Source organism: Lampetra fluviatilis, chromosome 69, assembly GCF_964198595.1.
Source record: "Lampetra fluviatilis chromosome 69, kcLamFluv1.1, whole genome shotgun sequence".
Classification (NCBI taxonomy): Eukaryota; Metazoa; Chordata; class Hyperoartia; order Petromyzontiformes; family Petromyzontidae; genus Lampetra; species Lampetra fluviatilis.
The window spans coordinates 1,798,889-1,821,345 of record NC_136343.1 but is presented as its reverse complement, the minus strand read 5'-3'; the positions used below and the strand labels follow the sequence as shown (position 1 = coordinate 1,821,345).

The 22,457-nt window shown below is 53.2% G+C and overlaps 1 protein-coding gene across 1 annotated transcript in view; it reads right to left on the bottom strand.

Annotated features, from left to right (window-relative positions):
• Window positions 1-12,724: 12,724 nt before the first annotated feature.
• The window catches only part of LOC144952668 (E3 ubiquitin/ISG15 ligase TRIM25-like), a 43,692-nt gene continuing 33,959 nt past the window's right edge, over window positions 12,725-22,457 (bottom strand). Inside the window, exon 6 of the mRNA XM_078883142.1 lies at window positions 12,725-13,275. Within this exon, the coding sequence (XP_078739268.1) occupies window positions 12,725-13,275 (551 nt within the window). The remainder of the gene's footprint in view (window positions 13,276-22,457) is intronic.

Sequence of the window (22,457 nt, the reverse complement as noted above, 5' to 3'; positions counted from 1 at the left end):
AGTGTGTAAAGCTGTGAGTAAAAGACTGGAAATATGGATATGAATATGAAAATAAATATAAACTGGCTGCCTTGCAGTAAACTGCACGGCAGCTAAAGTTTAACTTGGTAAAATTTTCAAGTGATGGGAATAAGCCGGGCTTGGGAGAATTTAACATTGGAGTCTATGGGAGAATTTAACATTGTAGTCTATGGGAAACATTCATGCGGAGAGAGCTGGTAGGAACGTTGGGTTGCTCGGTCAATGGCCAGGGTCAACGGCGGCGTGGTGTATTCCGCAAATATGGCCGACTGTGAGGGCGGGCACAAGCCGGCGTGAGTAGGTTAAACGTTGAGTTTTATAAAGGCACCACGGGGTGACCAGCCCCTCCCCACCCAGCCCCACCCCTCCCACCCCCAACCCAGCCCCACCCCCAACCCAGCCCCACCCAGCCCCACCCCTCCCATTTTTGGATGCACGACGGACGGACGGACACAATAATCCCCTGTGGGCTGGTGTAACCAGGAGGTTCCTACCAGTAACATTGGCGTCTATGAAAGAATTTAACATTGTAGTCTATGGGATAATTTTACATTGGCGTCTATGGGAGAATTTTAACAATGCCGTCTATGGGAGAATTTAACATTGGAGTCTAGGTGAAAAATTAACATTATAGTCTATGGGAGAATTTAATATTGGCGTCTTTGGGATAATTTAACATTATAGTCTATGTGTAATGTAGTAACTCGGCGGGAGACGACTTCACGGGTAACACACTCTTTATTTTATCAAACTCGTTCACAGGTGACTAACACCTACTTTGTATCTCGGGTGACAAACACCCACTTAGTATCTCGGGTGACAAACACCCACTTAGTATCTCGGGTGACAACCACCCACTTAGCTACTTGGCGACTAACGCCCACTGAGCTACTCGGATGACCAACATCCACTTAGTACTTCGGGTGACAAACACCCACTTAGCTACTCGGCGACTAACGCCACTGAGCTACTCGGATGACCAACATCCACTTAGCTACTCGGCGACTAACGCCACTGAGCTACTCGGGACACTCCCTGCCCGGGGTATCAGTCTCGACTGTGGGTCCCCAGCCCGACCCACGGGGGCGTCGGACCCCGGGTCCCACAGCCTCGCCTCCGAGCCACACAGGGCCCCGGTCCCCACAAGGACGGCGGGACTAGGGGTCTCGGGGCACTAGGTCTTCAGCTCCGTCTTCGGGTCTTCAACTGGGTAACTCTCCCCGAGTGCTCCCGCGCGTCCCCCTTTATACCCCACCTGCGGACGTCGCTGCGAGCACCCACTTATTCGACCAATCGCCGGGCGCTGGCTACGATCCTCTTTTCCCACATCTCATCGTGCCTCACCACCCACGCCGCGCCGCCCCGTCATCTCCCACTCCCGGCGCGCGCGTCCACACCACGCCCACAACGCGTGCCCAACCCCGCACCCCGCGCCGCCCCGTGATCCATCACTGTCACAGTCGGCGCACGTCAATACCACCACTACATCACCCCCTACCACATAGCTCGCAGCCGACCCGGCTGCTATAAAAATATACCAACCGCCCTGTGTGCCCCGTAACACAACACAACAACAAGAACAACAACTAACTTAACAACACAACACGACGCGAACACTACCATCCGCAACCCTCAACCAATGCCACCGCGACAATAGAACAATATATACAAACCGGCGAGTGACAATAGCAATGTATATGCAAAAAGGAAAATAAATGGAAAAATTTTTTTTTCTTTCGACTCGTGCAGTGTCCCCTTCTTCTTCCGAGCGTCCCTACAACGGGACAGTACCCCGGCAGAGGGGAACACCGGGCGAGCTCGGTGTAGAGAAAAAACGTCTTCATGAAAATTGTTGAGACCTAGCCCGAGTCCGCCTTGCCGGTCCGTCGTACGGCACCAGACGCGGTTGAACGTCCGGTGGTGCCGGCGGTTCAGGAAGACATCGGCCAGGCAACGAGGACCCGTGCGTGCCCCGGGGTTCAGGCTCTCGACGGTCAGCAGCCGTCAAGCCCGAGGCACCTGGGGGTGGGTCAGGTGGAGACACGTGAGGATCAGCCTGCGACACCTCCCTCCCCGAGTCGACGGTCACATCACACGCCCGGTCGTCACGGCACAGAACGGGGTCACACGGTGCCGCATAGGGCTTCAGTCGGGAGGGGTGCACGTACCAACGGCGTTTCCCCCATTTAATCTGTATACTCTGGGGTCGTGCAACCCGCACAATTTCCACCGGTCCCCTCCAAGGTCTCAACAACTTGGGGGACGTAGCCAACGGTGCATGTGGACAATGCAGCCAGGCCTTATCGCCTGGTTTCCAATCATGCGTATGCACCCTCCGCTCATGCAATTTCTCGTTCGCAATTTGCCGCGACCGCGAATTCAACCTTGCCGCCTCCCGCGCTTCAGTCAATTTGGCGATATTAAATTTGATGTGGTCTGCCAATTTAGATTTTGCACGTGGCTGGGAAATCCCCAGTTGGACGTCCATGGGCGGATCGGCCTCCCGCCCATACATAAGAAAAAATGGGGAAAACCCCGTCGCCGCATGAGGGGCCATTCGATAGGCCGCGAGTACCCCCGGCACCTGTAAGTCCCAATCAACCTGATCGTCGCAGACCTGTTGGCACAACATAGACGTAATCGTCCTGTTCAGACGCTCAACCATCCCGTCAGTCTGCGGGTGGTAGGGGGAAGTACGCACTTTCTTTGTACCCAACAGGTCGCACACCTCGCGCAACAAAACGCTCGAAAAATTCTTTCCTTGATCCGTCAGCAAGCGTTCGGGGGCGCCCTTGTCCAACACATAACCCTGGACAAAGGCGTCCGCCACCGCCGCAGCCGACTGGTTGGCGAGCGGCCATGCCATAGGCCATCGGGTGAAGTATTCCACGCCAACCAGCAGGAACCTATTTCCCCTTGGTGTAGCCGGAAAGGGCCCCAAGATGTCCAACGCTACCAATTCGTTTATACGCGAAACCTGAATGGATTGCAGCGGTGGATTAGCTGCCAATGGTGGCGGTTTCCTTTTGGCGCACCCTACGCATCCCTTAAGAATATTCGCCACGTCGTTACCCATCCCCGGCCAATAATAGTCTCGCTGGATTAGGGCGAGCGTTTTGTGAAAACCCAGATGCATGAGCCGTTCATGAGCTGCCAGAACAACCCTACCCCGCATAGCAACAGGCACAACGAGCACGTGACGCCGGGACATGTTGTCCCACTTCATCAAAAGGCCCTGTCTGCACACCCAGGAACCGACCCGCGCCTCCCCTTCTTCGGGAGCGCCGACTTTCCGACGTAGCGTAAGTAGGGAGCTGTCGGACATCTGGAGGCGGCCCCACTCAATGAGGGGCAACGACAACAGCAAATCCCTCCCCGTGGGGGCGTCCTCTCCCGGGGTGTCAGTGGCGGCGAGCGCAACTCCCGGGGTGCCGGCGACCGGGGGTTTGCACCGCGCCGATCCCAACAAACATGTGCAGTCCGTGCACGGCGGCAACCGCGACAAGGCGTCCGCATTTGAGTGTCGCAACCCCTTGCGGTAAATCGTCGTGAATTGGTAGTCTTGAAGGACCTCCAACCATCGGGACAATTGGCCCGATGGCTGTGCCACGCGCATAGCGTATTGTAGAGCCGCATGGTCCGTCCGGACCGTAAAATGACGGCCGTAAAGATACGGCCTGAATTGCTGTGTAAAAAACACAATGGCTAACAATTCACGACGAGTTACGCAATAGCGTTGTTCGGCGGGGGAAAGAACCCTACTACCGTAGGCGACCACCCGTTCAACCCCCCCGACCACCTGTGAGAGCACCCCCCCGATACCCGTATTGCTGGCGTCCGTGTCAAGCAAAAACGGTTGTGTGAAATCGGGGTAACACAAGGGGGGAGCCTGCACCAAGGCGTCACGGAGGGAGCAGAACGCAGCCTCCTCTTCCGCCCCCCAGTGAAACCTCACACCCTTAGCCGTCAAAGCGTGCAGGGGCCTGGCTATGGTGGCAAATTGCTTGACAAAACGACGGTAATAGGAGGCGAAACCAATGAAACTACGAACCTCCGTGACCGAGGTTGGCGTTGGCCATGAGCTGACGCAATGCGTCTTAGCAGGGTCCGTCGAGATCCCTGAACGACTCACGATATGGCCCAAATACCTGACCGATTCCCGAAGCAGAAAACATTTAGCCGGTTTAAATTTAAGCTTAGCGGAACGCATCCTAAGGAACACCGCTCTCAGTCGCTGGAGGTGCTCCTCGAAAGTCCGACTAAAGACGATGATATCGTCGAGATAAATCAAACAGGTATCCCATTGGAGGCCTGACAAAACCAATTCCATGAGTCTCTGGAACGTGGCGGGAGCGGAATGTAAGCCCATGGGCAAACGGTTGAATTCAAATAGGCCCCCAGGTGTCCGGAAAGCAGTTTTAGGTTTTGACTCGTTATCGAGTGGCAATTGCCAAAATCCAGAAAGCAGATCGAGTGTGGAAAAAAACTGCGCTCCCGCCAAGGCATCCAGCGACTCATCCATCCTGGGGAGCGGATACGCATCCGCCATCGAGATTTTGTTTAAGCGGCGGAAATCGACACAAAACCGCAAGGACCCGTCCTGTTTCTTTACTAGGACAATAGGAGCACCCCACGGACTAGAAGAGGGCGAAATGATATCGGCCGCCAACATATCATTAACCGCCGATTGCACATGTTCCTTCTCGGCTGGGCTGAGCCGGAAGGGATTCTGACGAATAGGGGCCGCGTCCCCTGTAGCTATATGGTGGCGCAACAGGTCAGTGCAGCCGATATCGTACTTATGTTTGCTGAACACGTCAGCAAACTCGATTAGCAAACCCCTCAATGCTCCCAATTGCACCCCGGACAAGTTAGCAGAACCGGCACACAGCGAGTCCAACCACTCAGTCCCCTCATCACTTTGAGGATGCGACTTAACAGTGAAATCTGCTTGAGCCACGAGCCGTTCCTCAACGGGTAGCGGCGCGGCGTGAGCCAGCACCGTTCCCTGCGCAATTACGGCCGGCCGCGACCCCGTATTCAGGACCATTACGAACGGCTCACTGTCCCCTCTCACCATGGTTTGAGCAACCGCTAAGTCGAGGCCCTTACTGGCTCTGTTTGACGGCCCCAACAGCACCCCCTGTGCCTCCGCACCCACCTCGAGTGGCTTCCTGAACCGAAGGGGTACTAACATTTGCGATCCCGGGGGCACCCGTACAGTGTGAGTCGCCAGCGCCTGCACCGTCGCACAAACCGTGCGCACTTTGGTAGGGCTCGACAAGAACGCAACACTCCGACCTGACGGAAGCTCTATGCAGGCCTGATCTATAAGAATTTTGATGGCCATTTTGGACAAAAAGTCCGTACCTAGCAAACAGGGAACGGCCAGCGATGATGATACAAAAATAGGGCCCGCCAATTTAATGTCACCAATGCAAATAGTCGCCCGAATCTGGCCGATGATCCCCAGGGATCCCCCATTCGCCGCATAAAATGGCACGTCTACTGGCAGAAGGGGTCTACTTTGGACGGGAAGAATGTTATAAATAAGGTCCGAGATGATGGTGGCCGACGCACCCGTGTCAACAAGCACCCGGACCTCAACCCCGTCAATGAACCCCGTTACCACGGACGACCCGGCCGACGCAGCCACGATCCTGTGGGCCAATTCGGACCACTCGACTGCTTGCGGGCCGCGTACGGACCCCCCTCGCCGAATTGAACCCCCGGCACCCAGCCGCGAACCCCCCACCGCGAAGCGGCGACCCGAATGTGCCGTGTTTGTGGACCGAACGTGTGAGGTGCCGCGACTTGCCGGGTTTTGTTGGGATGACTTGTGGCCCTGGTCGTCGTCCCGACGTGGTCCTGCGGCGCGCTGACGCGGGGCCCGGCACCCGGCTGCGACGTGACCCCGAAGGCCGCAGTTGTAGCAGACGACGGACGTCGTAGGTTTCGGTTGCTCCAGCTTGCGGGGCGAACGTGTGGGCGAACGACCTCCCGTTCTCCACTCCCCCGGACGCGATGCAGCGAAGGCCTGCTCCTGCACCGCAGCTGGCTGAGGTTCGGCGATCGTGGCGGCCAGTGCCGCGTTCCCCGCCCATTTGCAGACGACCCCCGGCTTGCGTTTGAGGACCTCGTACGCGTGAATGCTAGTGGCGATCGCCAGGGAGCAGATATCCATCTCGTCCGCCACGTTGATGGGGACCCCCAACTCGTGGGCCAACACCAGCAGCTGCTCCGTCACCATGGCGTCCTTCCCCTCCTTATCCATGCGGGGAAAAGCTGCGTCCGCCAAGGCGAGTAGTGCCGTGCGGTAGGCGAGCGTCGTTTCTCCAGCCACCTTCCGCCGATCGTAGAACTGGTGGCGACACGTGGAGGGCGGCCCGAACACCTTCGCCATCAAGTGTAGTGCGGCCTGGAGCGTAGAGCGGGACGACCTTGCAGCAGATGTGAAGGCTGCAAGCGCGTCGTCGTCAAGCATCGCTGGCAACGCACGCAGGGCAGTGGTGTCGGACCACCCCGACATCTCCTGATGAGCGAGGAACCTTCGTTGGAAGGCTCCCCAGTCGCCCCCATCCGCCTTGAACGCCGACAGCGCGGGCAATCTTTGCTGGAGGACCCGATCGTCGTCGACGTCGGAGAGATTTTCCCGCGCTCCGCTGTAGTTGTGTAAAATGTCGGCTCGGTTGTCAGGCGCAAAATGGAGGGCTCCGGCGCGCGCTGATGACGTGGGCTGCGCTGCGCGGAGGTGTCCGGCCACGTGGCGTCCGTCTTTCCCGCCAATCGGTGGCGGCCCCCCAAAAACGGCGGCAACTTCCAGACTTTTGGCGCGAAGCGCCTTTTGGCGGGAATCCTCCACCGTCGCTTCCTCCACGACCCCCGCAGCCGTTTTTCCGCTCGCCGGAACGGAGATGTCGGCCAAGACAGCGGCGGCGGCGAGTAGCAACTCCGCCAACCGGGCGTGCGCGTCCTGGAGGCTGGTGTCGGAGGCAAGCGGAGCGTCGGCCATCACCGCGAAGTGCTGCATCGGCGGCAACTCCTCGTCCTCTACTCCCGAGGTCGGTGTCCCCGGTACGCCGTCGTCGTCCCGACCTCGCTCGTGGGTACGGGTAGTCTTCCTCGTGTCCATACTCCTTGAAGACAGGTTTACTTCTGACGCCAGTTGTAATGTAGTAACTCGGCGGGAGACGACTTCACGGGTAACACACTCTTTATTTTATCAAACTCGTTCACAGGTGACTAACACCTACTTTGTATCTCGGGTGACAAACACCCACTTAGTATCTCGGGTGACAAACACCCACTTAGTATCTCGGGTGACAACCACCCACTTAGCTACTTGGCGACTAACGCCCACTGAGCTACTCGGATGACCAACATCCACTTAGTACTTCGGGTGACAAACACCCACTTAGCTACTCGGCGACTAACGCCACTGAGCTACTCGGATGACCAACATCCACTTAGCTACTCGGCGACTAACGCCACTGAGCTACTCGGGACACTCCCTGCCCGGGGTATCCGTCTCGACTGTGGGTCCCCAGCCCGACCCACGGGGGCGTCGGACCCCGGGTCCCACAGCCTCGCCTCCGAGCCACACAGGGCCCCGGTCCCCACAAGGACGGCGGGACTAGGGGTCTCGGGGCACTAGGTCTTCAGCTCCGTCTTCGGGTCTTCAACTGGGTAACTCTCCCCGAGTGCTCCCGCGCGTCCCCCTTTATACCCCACCTGCGGACGTCGCTGCGAGCACCCACTTATTCGACCAATCGCCGGGCGCTGGCTACGATCCTCTTTTCCCACATCTCATCGTGCCTCACCACCCACGCCGCGCCGCCCCGTCATCTCCCACTCCCGGCGCGCGCGTCCACACCACGCCCACAACGCGTGCCCAACCCCGCACCCCGCGCCGCCCCGTGATCCATCACTGTCACAGTCGGCGCACGTCAATACCACCACTACATATGGGATAATTTAACATTGGAGTCTATGGGAGAAATTAACGTTGGCGTCTATGGGATAATTTAACGTTGGCGTCTATGGAAGAACTTGGTTAATTACATCCTTCCAATGATTGCTCAATTTGAATCCATCCTCTCGGTTGAAGTTACGTCTATGTTTATATATCTGGATGGCTTCATGGAAAACTCTTTGGTAGTATCCAGGAGGCTTGCAGAGTACCTTGGTATCGTAATCGACGTTTTTGGGTTTAGATCGCGTTATTTATAAATGTGTCGTAACCCTCCACCACCCAACACGGCCAATCAGTAAAAATGTGTCACGTTGACAAAAGACAAATAGTTCACTGCTTTAGCCCACCGGTGTGTTGAAGCCACAACATTTACAATTTGAGTACGACGTTTCGCTGGATTATGAATAACATTAGTCGCGAAAGCCTACGTGTTAAACTACCTTGGTATAGGAGAACACAATGTCATGAGAACCAGCAGTATTATAACAGTGGCCAGCTACGGCCGAAGAATTAGTCCTGCCATGTTTCAAATCTGATTTGTGCTCGCGAATGCGGTCAGAAATATGTCGTTTCGTTTCCCCGATATAACAATCACCACAGGTGCAACTCGGTTTGTAGACACCAGGGTACTGTAAGTCAGGAATGACATCCTTTACGGATGGGATCAGATCACGGATCTTGTGTACTGTACTGAATCGGACCTGGATCTTGTGTTTGTTTAGAATTTTGGAAATCTTTTTGGTAACGCCTGCTATGTATGGCAACGTAATTATTTTTATCGGAGTCTCAGGGGGTTGTTTCTCCACAGTGTTAGAAACAGCTTGGCGGATAGCAGGGTCCGAGTATCCGTTCATCTTGAGGGCCAGATGTACATGTTCCAATTCACTGGCCAGGTGGTGTTGGTCAGAGATGCAGTGGGCCCTATGGTATCGTGTTTAGATGAGGAAATTATTTTCTGCCGGATGGTGGTGGGAATCAGGCTTCAGGTAGGAATCTGTGTGGTTGGTCTTCCTGTAGACAGAATGTCCCAAAGAGCCATTGGGCTTCCTCTCAAACAGAATATCCAGGAATGGTAGCTTGCCATCCTTCTCCACTTCCATGGTGAATTTGATGGATGGGTATATGGAGTTGATGTGGTCTAGAAATTGGTTCAATGCTAGGACGCCATGTTGCCAAATGACCAAAGTATCATCCACGTATCTCTCCCACAGGTAAGGACGCAGACGCTGGATGGTGTCTGTTTCAAATTTCTCCATGAAAACATTGGCTATCACTGGTGACAAGAGGGAACCCATAGGGGTGCCCTCATTTTGTTTGTAGAAGGTACCGTTCCAGGTGAAGCACATATTGGTGAGGCAGTGCCTAACCAGCGCAGAGACATCAGGGTTCAGTCCATGTTGGACTAAGTCTTCAATTATTGTTATGGTGTCAGGCACTGGAACCTTGGTGAACAGAAAGACCACATTAAAGCTGATGAGGACATCATCAGGAGACAGTACAATGTCCTTGACTAGAGAGACCAAGTGAGTTGAGTTAAGTACTGCTGAGGTGGTCTTGCCAGTGAAGGGAAGCAGAGTATCCGACAGAAAACGGGCCAGTTTGTAGGTAGGTGAGTTGATCGTGGACACAATGGGCGATAGTGGGGTACCTTCTTTATGGATATTGGGAAGCCCATAAAATCTGGGAGGTCTCGCAGCCGAGGGTTTCAGGGAGAGCCGTTTTGATTGGTTCGATTAGGGAAGTAGAACTTGTGATGATCTTGTTGGTTTTAGTAGTTAGGCTATTAGTCGGATCTCTATTGATTTTGGAGGAGCTGCCATCATTGAGTAGGTCCTGGGTTTTGTTGTTGTATGAGTTTTTATCCATAATGACAGTGGCATTGCCCTTATCGGCCGAGAGGATGACTATGTCATCCCTCTTTTTCAAATTTGCGAGTTCGGAACGCTCGTTGTTGCTGATGTTGCTAGCGGGTTTCTTAGCATTCTTGAGGATAGTGGCTATTTCAGCTCTCGCAACGTCCATTTGGATGTGTCCTAAGCCTTTGAGGGCTACATCGACATGGGAGATTATATCCTCTACTGGGATATGTTTAGGGGAAACTGCGAAATTCAGCCCTTTAGCTAGTATCGTTTTTAGATTGTCAGAGATGTGGATGTTACTCTGATTAATAACGATCTTGTTAACATCTAGCTTTGTAATGTGTGGTTCTGGCTTCTTCTATGCTAGGAAGTTGAATTTAGCAATCAGGTTAGCTTTACATTTGGTTGACAGTGAATCAGCAGAGGAGGCTGTCATGTTGTCAACACGGTCCCAATTGGAAGGGGACATTTTTTGTATTAACATTAAATGTGATTGTAAGAGAATCTTGTCTAAATTATCGAGTTCAAATCGGAGTAATCTTATTCTCTTAGAGATTAGTGATAGGCTAGCTTCAAACATAATCCGTTTAGTGTCCGGCGAAAACACAGCAGCAGATGTGAGTGTGAAAGCGATGGGTATTACCTTGTTGTCGTGCATCTCTTGAGGAAGGTTGGTTAGCGTCTCGATAAGCTGTAACTTCTTGTCTCGTTGTTTGTTAAAAACTCTAACAGATAAGTGGAATTCCTCCCCGTAGAGGATATTATTTCTAGATTCGAAGTTTTCGTGACTGCAAGGATTCATATTCTTTGTTTTTTTTCCCGGCAAAGTCATGTAGGTAAAAAATAAATCAAATAAATGAAACCAACTAAATTAAATCACGACGTTTTGGGCGCAACACAAGCGTCCATCTTCAGGTGTGGACAACGCAGCAAAAGTACAACCGCTTAAGTGTGTCTAAGAGATGGCTGGGACATGGTGAGTGTGGGGGCGGGGTGTGTGCTGGGAGGTGACGCATGGAGTTCACGGAGTTCAAACTGAAGCTTTGTGATGCAGGGGCAGAAGTAGATAAGAAAGCTAATTTAAGCCATCCTTTGTTATGCTGCAGGGGGGTAAAATAGAGTTTAAACTTGCATGCTCGAAACAACGTGTGGCAAATTTTTCAAGTGATAGGAATAAGCCAGGCTTGGAGTCAAATTTCATAGAAATGGTAGTGTGTAAAGCTGGGAATAAAAGACTGGGAATATGGATATGAATATGAAAATAAATATAAACTAGCTGCCTTGCAGTAAACTGCACGGCAGCTGAAGTTTAACTTGGTAAAATTCTCAAGTGATGGAAATGAGCCGGGCTTGGGAGAATTTAACATTGGAGTCTATGGGAGAATTTAACATTGGCGTCTATGGGAGAATTTAACATTGGCGTCTATGGGAGAATTTTAACATTGACGTCTATTGGATATTAACACTATGAGACCTCCTTTACCAGTGGCAAAGTATAGTAGTAAGTTTTTACCCTTTAAACTGGTACAAAACTGACACCTTTATACGCCTTTTGGCGTCATCTGGTCCAACACCAATGGAGACTAGGCTCTAAGGAAAGCTGTCTCGGGTGTGGACCAAACAACTTCAAGGACAGTGCATATCATTACCATTATCAGAGTTGTTTCTTTTTGTTTGCATTTTGACTGCTTGTGTTGCGGTTATTGCAAACATGATGCCTTGTATAAAGGTGTCAGTTTTGTACCAGTTTAAAGGGTAAAAACCTACTACTATGTCTATTGGATAATTTAACATTGGAGTCTAAGTGAGAATTTAACATTATAGTCCATGGGAGAATTTAATATTGGCGTCATTGGGAGAATTTAACATCGTAGTCTATGGGATAATATAACATTGGCGTCTATGGAATAATTTAACATTGGCTTATTTTCATCACTTGAAAAATTTGCCACACGTTGTTTCGAGCGCGCAAGTTTAAACTCTAATTTACTCTCCCTGCAGGATAACAAAGGACGGCTTAACTTAGCTTTATTATCTACTTCCGCCCCTGCATCACAAAGCTTTATTTTGAACTTCGTGAACTCCATGCATCACCTCCCAGCCCACACCCCACACTCACCATGCCCCCTCCTTCCCCACAACTATATAATGCCTCGTCACAGCCATCTCTTAGACACACTTAAGCCATTGTACTAACGCTGCGTTGTCCACACCTGGAGACGGACGCTTGTGTTGCGCCCGAAACGTCGTGATTTAATTTAGTTGTTTTCACTTATTTCATTTATTTTTTACCGAAAAAAAAACAAAGAGTATGAATCCTTGCAGTCACGAAAACTTCAAATCTAGAAGTGACACCTCCCCCACAGTCCTACTTCTCTGACAGCTGAATAAACTGAGCTGTGGCTCATTTTAAGGCTAAATGTAGACAAATTATTATCGAGGCTTCACACCCCCCTCCCCTTTCCTATACGTACGTACATTGTCATAGACCCCCCCATATGCAAGCATATGCATTTGAGTTAACCCCCCTCCCCCCTCCATGTATACATACTAAATGGATGGCCCCTTACCTCACCCTCCTCTAAACCTCACTTTACCTCACCCTCCCCGAAAGCTCAACTTACCTCACCATCCATTCCACATTACTTTCCCTCCTAAGCCCTCTCCATGGCCTCCCCTCTCCTCCTAAGCCCTCTCCATAGCCTGGCATCTCCTCCCCCTCCCTCTACCCCCTCCTTCCCATCCTCTCCTCGCCCTCTCCTCACCCTCACCTTACCTCACCCTCCATTCCACCTTCCCCTCGCCCTCACTTCACCCTCTCCGTTTCGTGGGTTTCTGTATCGGTTTCTTGGGGTTCTATCTCTCCTCATCCTCAGGATTCACGACTCAGATCCACGATCTTCAATGGATCATTACAACATCCCACCAACATCCCAGGGTAGAGAGGCTGCGAGAATATCTGCCGAACCTCATGGATCACCTCCATGGAGTCGGCGTGGTAAAACGCCAGGAGCCCCCCCTCCCAGTGCAGGTGAAGCCCGATTCTGCGGGGGGAGGGGGCCCCCCTCACCGACAGTGCAGTCGCCACTCCACCATGAAACACTGAGAAGCTGTTATACCATTTCTCTAAACACCAGGAGGAGTCGCTCTCTCCCAGCAGCTGTGCTTCACCACTTCCTTTCCGTGGGATCGTCCCGTACGCGACTCCAACCCGCCACCACTCCGCGTCCCCCACGTCCACCTCCCAGTAGTGGTGGCCCGACGAGAAGCTCTCACAGCACAGGGCTTGTACACAGCCATCAAACCGGTGTGGGTGATCAGGGCGATCCTGGGAGACACGGGTCAGCGTCATCGTTCTGAGATCCGAGGAGATCTGGAGGTAGTTATGAGCTGATTTTGTGTCCAGAGTCGGTGAGCGTCCGTCTGTGACAACAGCGATGACAACATCACTACAGAACACCATCATCACCATCATCCACAATTACCACCATCAACATTACCATCACCAACCATCATTTTCACCATTAACAAGAACATCCCAAACATCACCATCACCAACCATCCTCGCCATCAATATCATCAATGACAACAACATAAACATTACCATCACCACCATCAACACTTTGAACATCAACAACATCACTCGCAATAAAAAACATCACAACCATCATCACCACTACTAGCACCATCATAAACAATCACCACCGCCATCACTACCGTCACCACTATCCCTATCACTACCATCTTCATCACCAACATGACCAGCATCATAACCATTACAACGACCATCAAAACCATGATCACCACCATCACTACCATGACCACCATAACCAATATCATCGCTACTACCATCAGCGCCATCAGCAAAATCATCACCACCTATATTATCACGAATGTCACCATCATTACCATCACCACAACGGTCACTGCCATCACCACGACTAACATAATTACCAAACCCATCACCATTCCCATCACTCACATTATCACTAACATCAGCATCATTACCACCATCTTCATCACGACCACTATCACCATCATTATGACCATTACCAGTGTTGTAGATATAGGCCTTTTTCCAAAATTGATATTAAGAATAATTCTTCCAATATTTGTTTTATAATTGATCGGGGTGAGCATGGGACATGAAAGGGTGAGGCACAGCAGCTGCCCTTCACTCCGACCAAGCCGGAGATAAGCCATACAAAGTAATAAAAAAACCCAAAACAAAGAAAAGAGAGGGAGGGGGGATTTCTAATGAGATTCTTTGGAAATCTCGACACGGCTTCAAAAACACACACGTACTCAAAACAGCGGGGGACACAAATCTCCCCGGACGAGAACTGACGAAATAGACAACGTTTTTTTTTGGTCGACTGTTTTTTTGTGTGTTTCTTCTAACAACGGTAAAAGTTCAAAAACTTTGCGATAAGAATAAGTGAACATCATAGATCCACACACTCACTCTGATTAAGAACCAGGCTACAATCTACATTAGTGGATTATTATTTCTAATTTATTATTTTAATACTAATGTTATTCACCTTTTGTTTTCTTCTATCTATGCGACCATACCAAAGCACCCAAGAATGAATTATGGCAGTCAGGGATGTTTTTAAGCCAAAACGTAATTCTCCAACCTCGGGATATCAAATAATAATAACTCGAGAATAAACAGGACAAATCCCGGGATAAAGACGGGGGAACGAAGGTTAATAAAACCCTAGGAATATACGTGGTGATAACAATGCTAAATCACAAATCTTGGATAAACATAAACCAAATAATAATGCTGAAGTATTAGACGAAGGGTCATCCAGAAGAATAAAAAAGGCGAAATAGGCCAACCACACAGGACCAAGATAAAATGTATTCATAGAGAGAGAGAGCCTCCCAGCCGCCTTTGTCTTCCAGAAGCATGTGGTAGCAATACAATCACTAAGAGAGAGACAAATGTAAAACCCCCGCGAGGGAAGAGGGGGGAGCAGGGGAATGGCACTCACAGGGAGAACCCCCTCCCTCCAGAGAGTTTATTTCAAAATCATAAATCGAGGTAGCAATTTGGGGCATCTGTTTTTCCACGGATGAAAATATGGCTTGAGGAGGGGGACAGGAACCAGGCCAGGGTGAGACTTAACAGATTGCTTAATAAAACAGAACACACACACAGAAACACGTACAGCTGTTGTCACAGGCTGAGAGCGATATCAAAGGAAGTTCCGGTCCTTTGTGAGAAGGCGAGCAGAGGGGAGAGATTTTCACGTAAAAACAGAGACACTACCCATACATTGATGTTACTGCAAGGGACATAAGAGCTACGACCAGCGAGCAGACTCCGGGGCATGGCCTCGAGATCAACCATGGGTGTCGTGTCTCGCAGAGAGAAGGGACGGTGTGTTGTTAAGAGCTGAGTTCGGCATGGACCGACAGAGTATCGCTGAAAGTTTTATTCTACATTTATCCTGATGTTCTGAGTCGCTTGCAAAGTCAAGGATTGCGATAAGTTGTATTGTACTAAGCTTTCACAGTTGCTTAAGAAGGTGCGAATACAATTTACAAGTTTTTGAGAGTGAGTCCCAGCTCCCACGAGCAGCTGCAGCTCGAGTTGAACTGACGAGCAACGTCAAGCAATCAAACTCGAGAAAGGGCGGAAAGAGCCAAGCATCGTCCAAGCCAGCATCGCAGAGAACCAGCTGCACGCGCAATCGTGCGCTGCCAGAGAGCACAGAGCAGGAGAGCACGCAGCAGCGCCACCGAGCGCCACCGAGCAAAGAGTGTCAGCTGCCAGCGGACAAGCGACAAGCGTTGTGCCGACTCAGCTCATCCAGCAGGAGAAAGAGCCTGACCAGCCGCCCATGAGGAATAGGAGAGCGCCGGCGAGAGCGCCGTGGGTTCAACCCACACACACACCAACCAGCACCAGCTGGGAACCAAGACAGGAGTGAGGAACGGCGACCAGCAAACGAGCTGGTGCATCGCCAAAGAGCACGGGGCAGGAGAGATCACGGGGCAAGAGAGAGCGCGTGCAACCAGCTCCATCGAACAAGGGTGTCAGCCACCAGCGAACGAACTGCGAGCGCATCGTTCATCGCCAGAGAGCACGGGGCAGGAGAGAGCGCGTGCAACCAGCTCATCCAGCAGTGGAAGGTGTCTGTAGCTGCCAGCGGACGAGCGGCAAGAGCGATCGAGCATCTTCAAGGACAAGCATCGTGCCGACGCAGCTCATCCAGCAGTAAAAGGAGCCGGCAGCTGCCAGCAAACACGCCCCGAGCGAGAGGGAGCAACGAAGCCGTTTGTATGACACGCCCACCCTCACACGCTCACTGCTCCGCAGGGAACAAACTAAATTTTGGTACAAGTGTAATGCGGGCGTAAGCGACCTTCTGGATGTGACGTCACGGGGGGTGGAGTCATGTGACGTGGGGGGAAGGTTCGGGGCCTTAAGCGGGTAAACCGGAAGGGGAAGGCAGTCGGGGTGTGAGCGGAAAAGAGTGAGGCCACGCGGGCGAGTGTGGAGAGGGGGGGGGGCGCCGACGGCCATCGGGAGCCAACCCCGAAGATAAGAGGAAGCTGCGGAGTGGTGTGCAGCTGCAGAGGAGACAGCCAGGAGGGCTGCGTGTTAGAGGCAGCGGTGTGGCTGCCAGGAGGAGCTGCGGGGAGAGAGAGAGAGAGGGCTGCTTGTTAGAGGCAGCGGTGTGGCTGCCAGGAGGAGCTGCGGAGAGAGAGAGAGAGAGCAAGAAGCTGTCAGTGCTGCGGAGGGAGAAGAGCAGCAGCGAGTACAGCCAAGGGGGGCTGTGTGAGAGAAACAGCAGCGGAGCTGCTGTTGTGGATCGGGCCGACATTGGAGTCAGCACCGTGGAGAAGCTACAGAGTAAAGACAGCCGTGTGGGTGTACAGCACGAACCGAATAATAAAGGACACTGAGCCAGACATCGTGGTCCAGTCTTTTATTACACTGGTGTCGGAAGTGCAACGGCATGTCGAAACAAGTGAGGAAGAAAGTTAATCCGGCGCCTGCATCGGCTTCTTCGTCCGACGACGACGAACTACCTCCAACCACGGATCCTGTTGGGGTGGTGGAGGAGAGCCCGGCTGAGGCGACCACGGGAACGGGAGTGGAGGATGTTGGCGCGGTGGCGGGTCCGTCGACATCATCAGACGCGGATCAACGATGGCAAGCGATGGCGGTACAACTGGAGGCACTTAAGGACGTCCTGGCGCATCTATGCCATCTCGTCGCGCCAGGGACGATGGATGATGCAAGTGGTGCTCCGCGGGCCGCCACGTTGCCTGTCCTGCCGCCGCCATTGCCCACGCGGCAAGAGGCCGCCATTTTGCGCGCTCCGTGGCGCCAAACCGCCATCTGGGCCACGCCGCGGGCCGACGCCATTTTGAATTTGCCATCACAACCACCACCATTGGAAGACGGCGGGAAGAGGAGTCGGAGTCGCCACCTTACAACGGTTAAAGAATTTTCCGTCGGTGGGGACTGGAGCGCGTTCGCCTGCCGCTTCTTGGCGGCGGTACGCACAGCAAGATGGACCGATGCGGAGGCTTTGGAGGTGTTGCCGACTCTCCTGGACGACGAATCTGTCCGATTCTTCCGTTCCATAACGACCGATAAGAAGGCAACTTTATGTGGTGTTTTTCAAGAAATGGCCGATGCTTATGAGCCACCAGATGATGCGCATCGGCGATTCGCTCAACGACAACGAGCACCAGAGGAGTCGCCCGTGGCGTTCAGGGGTGCGGTGCTGGAGCTGGCCATGGCAGCTTATCCTGAGACGCCACAGGACCTGCTCGAGCCTCTCATATTAGGGAAAATGTTGGAGCTGTCTCGGGATCTAGGGATCCCCATGCCTGTGTGTGGGCATGAGAAGCTAACTTCCCGGACGGCTGCTAAGTGTCTCGATGCGCAATTCAACCTCCGTCGCTGGAAACAAGTGACGGCGTGGACGGGGGGGCCCGTCAAAGTAGGGGATGCGCTGGGGTGGAACCCTGCGCAGGCCGTCTATGTTCCGGATGACCGGGGCCCTCAACAACTGACGGCCGCCTCCGCTCCATGGACGGGACGCGGCGGGCCGAGACCGCGCGCGGTGCTACCAGAACGGGGCCGTCAGGAGGCGAGGCCTGCGCTTCGGCGCAACGAGGCCGAATGTTTCCGCTGCGGGCGTAGGGGCCACTACGCCAGAGACTGCTGGGCCCGCTTCCCGGCTCCGCCGCAGCAGGAGGCCTCGGCACCGGTCAAGTCGGCTAAAGATCCTCCGAAACAGGCATGTCGGCACGCACCAGACACTCGGCAAGGCTTTCCACCTCACCCACCACCTGTGTTGCGCGATCCTATTGTTGTTGTTAAAGAAAGGCCATCGACGGGGCCTTGTCATTCAGTTACGCAGTGGCGCAAATTGGCACGGAGAGTTGTCGCGGCCGCTACGGGTTCGTCCACTGTACCGGGGTCCATACAAGGTGTGGACGTGCGCATTTTGGTCGACTCGGGGGCGTCTGCGACTATTATATCGGATGTCATTTTCCATCTGTTGGGCATTCCGTCGGGGGCTGTGCGTCCGGTTTATGGGTCGTGCGTCGCTGCGAACGGGGGTAGCATGGGTATCGTGGGTCAGGTGGATGCTAAGATATCTATTGGGGATGTGTCGGCCTCGGGTGTTGTGTTGATATCGAGATCTTTGGCGGTTCCTTGTTTGTTAGGCACCGATTTTTTGGCTAGGATGCCCATTTTGATCAAAATCAATGAGAATTGTATTGAACTGCCGGGGGGCCGTCAAATCTCGTTTCTGCCGTCGCCCTGGGGGCGACCTGCTTCGGCCGTACAAGTGCAGGCGCTGTCCGTCGCATCTGTGGACATCCCACCTGGTACACAGATGCTTATACCCTTGCGGTATCGGAAGCCCCTGCCTGATCGGCTAGGAGCAGTAGGGGTCTTGTTGTCACCGTCCGCCACGATAACAACCGGGTTGGCGTTAGTGGGGGCACAGACCATCGTCCGGCCGGATCAATTACCGTTTTTACAGGTGCTTAATGCGGGGGGAGAAAACGTCCGTGTCCCGGCCGGTACGGTTGTGGCACATGCCACTACGGCGTTTGCGACCCATGATTGTCCACATAGCCGGGGAGTTGTTGCTGGGGTTTCCGAGCCAAGGAGTTCGGATGATCGTTGGGTTGCTCATTTATGTGACGAAAATTCTTCCCTGTCCATGGAGCAACGTGGTGCGCTGCGTAAATTGTTGTTGACATATTCCGATGTGTTCAGCTCCGATGATTTGGATTTGGGCCGCACTTCCTTGCTTTACCATCACATTGAGACGGGCGATGCTGCCCCTATTCGATTAAATTCGCATCGGATGAGTCCTGCGGAGCGAGAACACGTACGGGGGGCAGTGGAAGACATGTTGGCTGCGGACATTATATCGCCATCTAACAGCCCATGGGGCGCTCCAGTCGTCTTGGTTAAGAAGAAGGATGGCAAATTGCGATTTTGTGTTGATTTCCGCAAATTGAATAAGATATCGGTGGCAGATGCGTACCCCCTGCCGCGTATGGATGACTCCCTCGACGCATTGTCGGGGGCTAAGTTCTTTTCCACACTGGACCTCTCTTCGGGATTTTGGCAGCTTCCCCTTGACGAGTCCTCACGGGAGAAAACCGCATTCCGTACGCCGCAGGGGTTATTTCAATTCAACTGTCTCCCGATGGGATTGAATGCGGCCCCTGCTACATTTCAAAGATTGATGGAGCTCGTTTTGACGGGGTTGCAGTGGGAGACATGTCTTATATATTTGGACGATATCATTGTCTTCAGCCGCACATTCGATGAACATTTGACGCGGCTGGAGACAGTGTTCACGAGGATGCGTTCTGCCAAATTGAAATTCAAACCAAAGAAATGTCACCTACTGCAACGGTCCGTCCGCTATTTGGGGCACATTGTGAGCGCTGAGGGAGTGTCCACGGATCCGGAAAAGACGGCGTGCGTCCGGGATTGGCCGACTCCGGCCACCGTGGGGGATGTTCGGCGGTTTTTGGGATTTGCCTCGTATTACCGAAGATTCGTGCCGGGTTTTGCGACGATTGCGAGGCCTTTGCATCTCCTTACGGGTAAAGGACGGAAGTTTGTTTGGGGACAGCCGGAAGAGGCGGCCTTTCGGAGTCTGCGTGATCTATTGGCCACGGCCCCAACATTGGATTATCCCGATTTCGATCACCCATTCATTCTTGATACGGACGCGAGTGACACAGGTATTGGGGCGGTGTTATCACAGTCTAAAGGGGGTGTAGAGCGTGTCGTGGCGTATGGTAGCCGAGTCTTGTCTCCTGCGGAAACCTGCTACTGTGTCACTCGCAGAGAACTATTGGCGGTTGTTTTCTTCCTACGGCAATTTCGACCATACCTCTACGGTCGTTCTTTTATTGTGCGTACGGATCATGCGGCCTTGCAATATGCCCTTAAAATTGACCAGCCATCCGGACAGTTGGCACGTTGGTTGGACACGCTACAGGAATTTTCCTTCCAAATTCAGCATCGGAAGGGAGTGCGCCATGCGAACGCTGACGCACTTTCCAGATTACCGCGGCGCGCCCCTTGTAAATGTGAGTCGGGGACGCATAGGTGTTCGCCGATTCCAAACCCCCCTCAGCCGCTCACGTTGGCCGTCGAGAAGTCGGACACTCCGATGGAACCGGGACCGGCTGACGGGGTTTTGAATCTGCCGTGGTCTGTCTGGATCCGGGAACAGATGATGGATGAGTCATTGGTGTCCTTGCGGAAGCGGTCTGCTAAGGACAATGGGAGTCCGAGTACGGCTGTGGGGCCGCAAACCGCTCTCCGAGATGGTCTGCTTATGTGGCGGGAGGGGTTCCAGGAACGTTGGCGCCTGGTGGTACCAACGTCCTTGCGGTTCGAGTTGATTAGAACCCTCCATTGTGACACTCTCTTACATTTAGGGGTGCAGAAGACCTTGTTGACGTTGCAACGTCATTATTTTTGGCACGGCATGGCGACAGATGTCGTAGGGCACGTGCGCGCGTGCCCTGCGTGTGCACAACGTAAGCCGCCGAAACATCCTTACGTGCCGCCTCTCCAGTCGATTCAGGTGTCTCGAGTCAATGAATTGGTGGCACTGGACATATTGGGACCTTTTCCACCATCGGCGAGGGGTAATAAATATTTGCTGGTAGGGGTTGAGTACCTCTCCCGTTGGCCGATGGCCTGGCCGTTGCCCGATCAGTCGGCCGCGGCCATTACCGACGCCTTTTTGTTTGGGTATATTATGGATAAGGGGGCGCCTGAGAGACTCCTCACGGACCAGGGCAGGAATTTCTCTTCTAAATTATTGGCGGAAGTGTGCGCGGGCCTTGGGACTAAGAAAGTACGGACATCCCCATACCATCCGCAGACGGATGGTATGGTTGAACGGCTGAACAGGACATTGTCTGCCATGCTTTGCCATACCGTGAGTGAACAACAATCAGATTGGGATCTGCACATCCCCGGGGTGCTTTCGGCGTACAGGATGACGCCTCATGCGGCTACAGGATATTCGCCGTTTTACCTTATGTATGGTCGGGAAAACGTGCCGCCGGTGGATGTGCAATTGGGAACTGGGGTGAAGGGACCTCGGAAACTACTTCCTGAATACATTCAGGACACGGTTCGCCGAGTCACGGAGGCGCGGGAGAATGCCCGCGTGGCTACGGCCAAAGCCCAGGCCCGGAACGAGCGATATGCGCGACGGTCTGAGGGGGAGTGCCCTTGGAAGGTTGGGGACCTAGCCTGGCTTCATTGTCCACAGGTACGTCCGGGGACCTCGCCGAAATTGCACAAACCCTGGCATGGTCCCGTACGCCTCATTGCGGTTCCCAACCCACAGTCAGCACGCGTCCAGATTGGGTCTCGTCGCTGGGTTGTGCATACGTCGCGCTTGAAACCATATGTTGCTCCCTTACATGATGCGTCATCCCCCAATGTTGCCTTGCCGGGGTCTGTTGCTGCTGACTCTCCCCTGCCTGCGTCCATTGATCTTGCTCGAGCGCCTGTCGTACCTGTTCCAGACAGGCCGGCCGTGACATTGCGGGGGACGAGGGGCCCTGCTCGGAGGACGCCTGCCAGGTCTGCGGGACCTTCGAGCCCTGCAGCCCTTCCGACCCAGCTGCGGGCACGGTCACAGGACAAGCCCAAGACTGACTCTTTAGAGACACGGGACGGCGGTGGACTTCCAGCTGCGACAGGGGGATTACCCCCTGTCATTCCTCGACTTTCATCGCGTTCCCGTTCTGCGAGTGGGCCGCCGACCGTCCGGGACGGGCCGGCGACCCGCACACGTTCCAAATCGCTTACGTTTCGTTGATTGTTGTTGTCTTGTTATTTTCTTCTTACAGTTGTATTTATTGCATGCTTTTTGTACGTTCGTTGATGTTAATTGCGTTGTTGTTGTTGTTCTTGCCGTTACATTGTATGCTTAGTGTCCTTTAGGGGGGGAAGCTCGGTTCGCCGCATTACGATTTGCTATTGGTCAGCCGAGGTCGGCTGGGATTTTTCTACGGGGGAGGGTGGTGTAATGCGGGCGTAAGCGACCTTCCGGATGTGACGT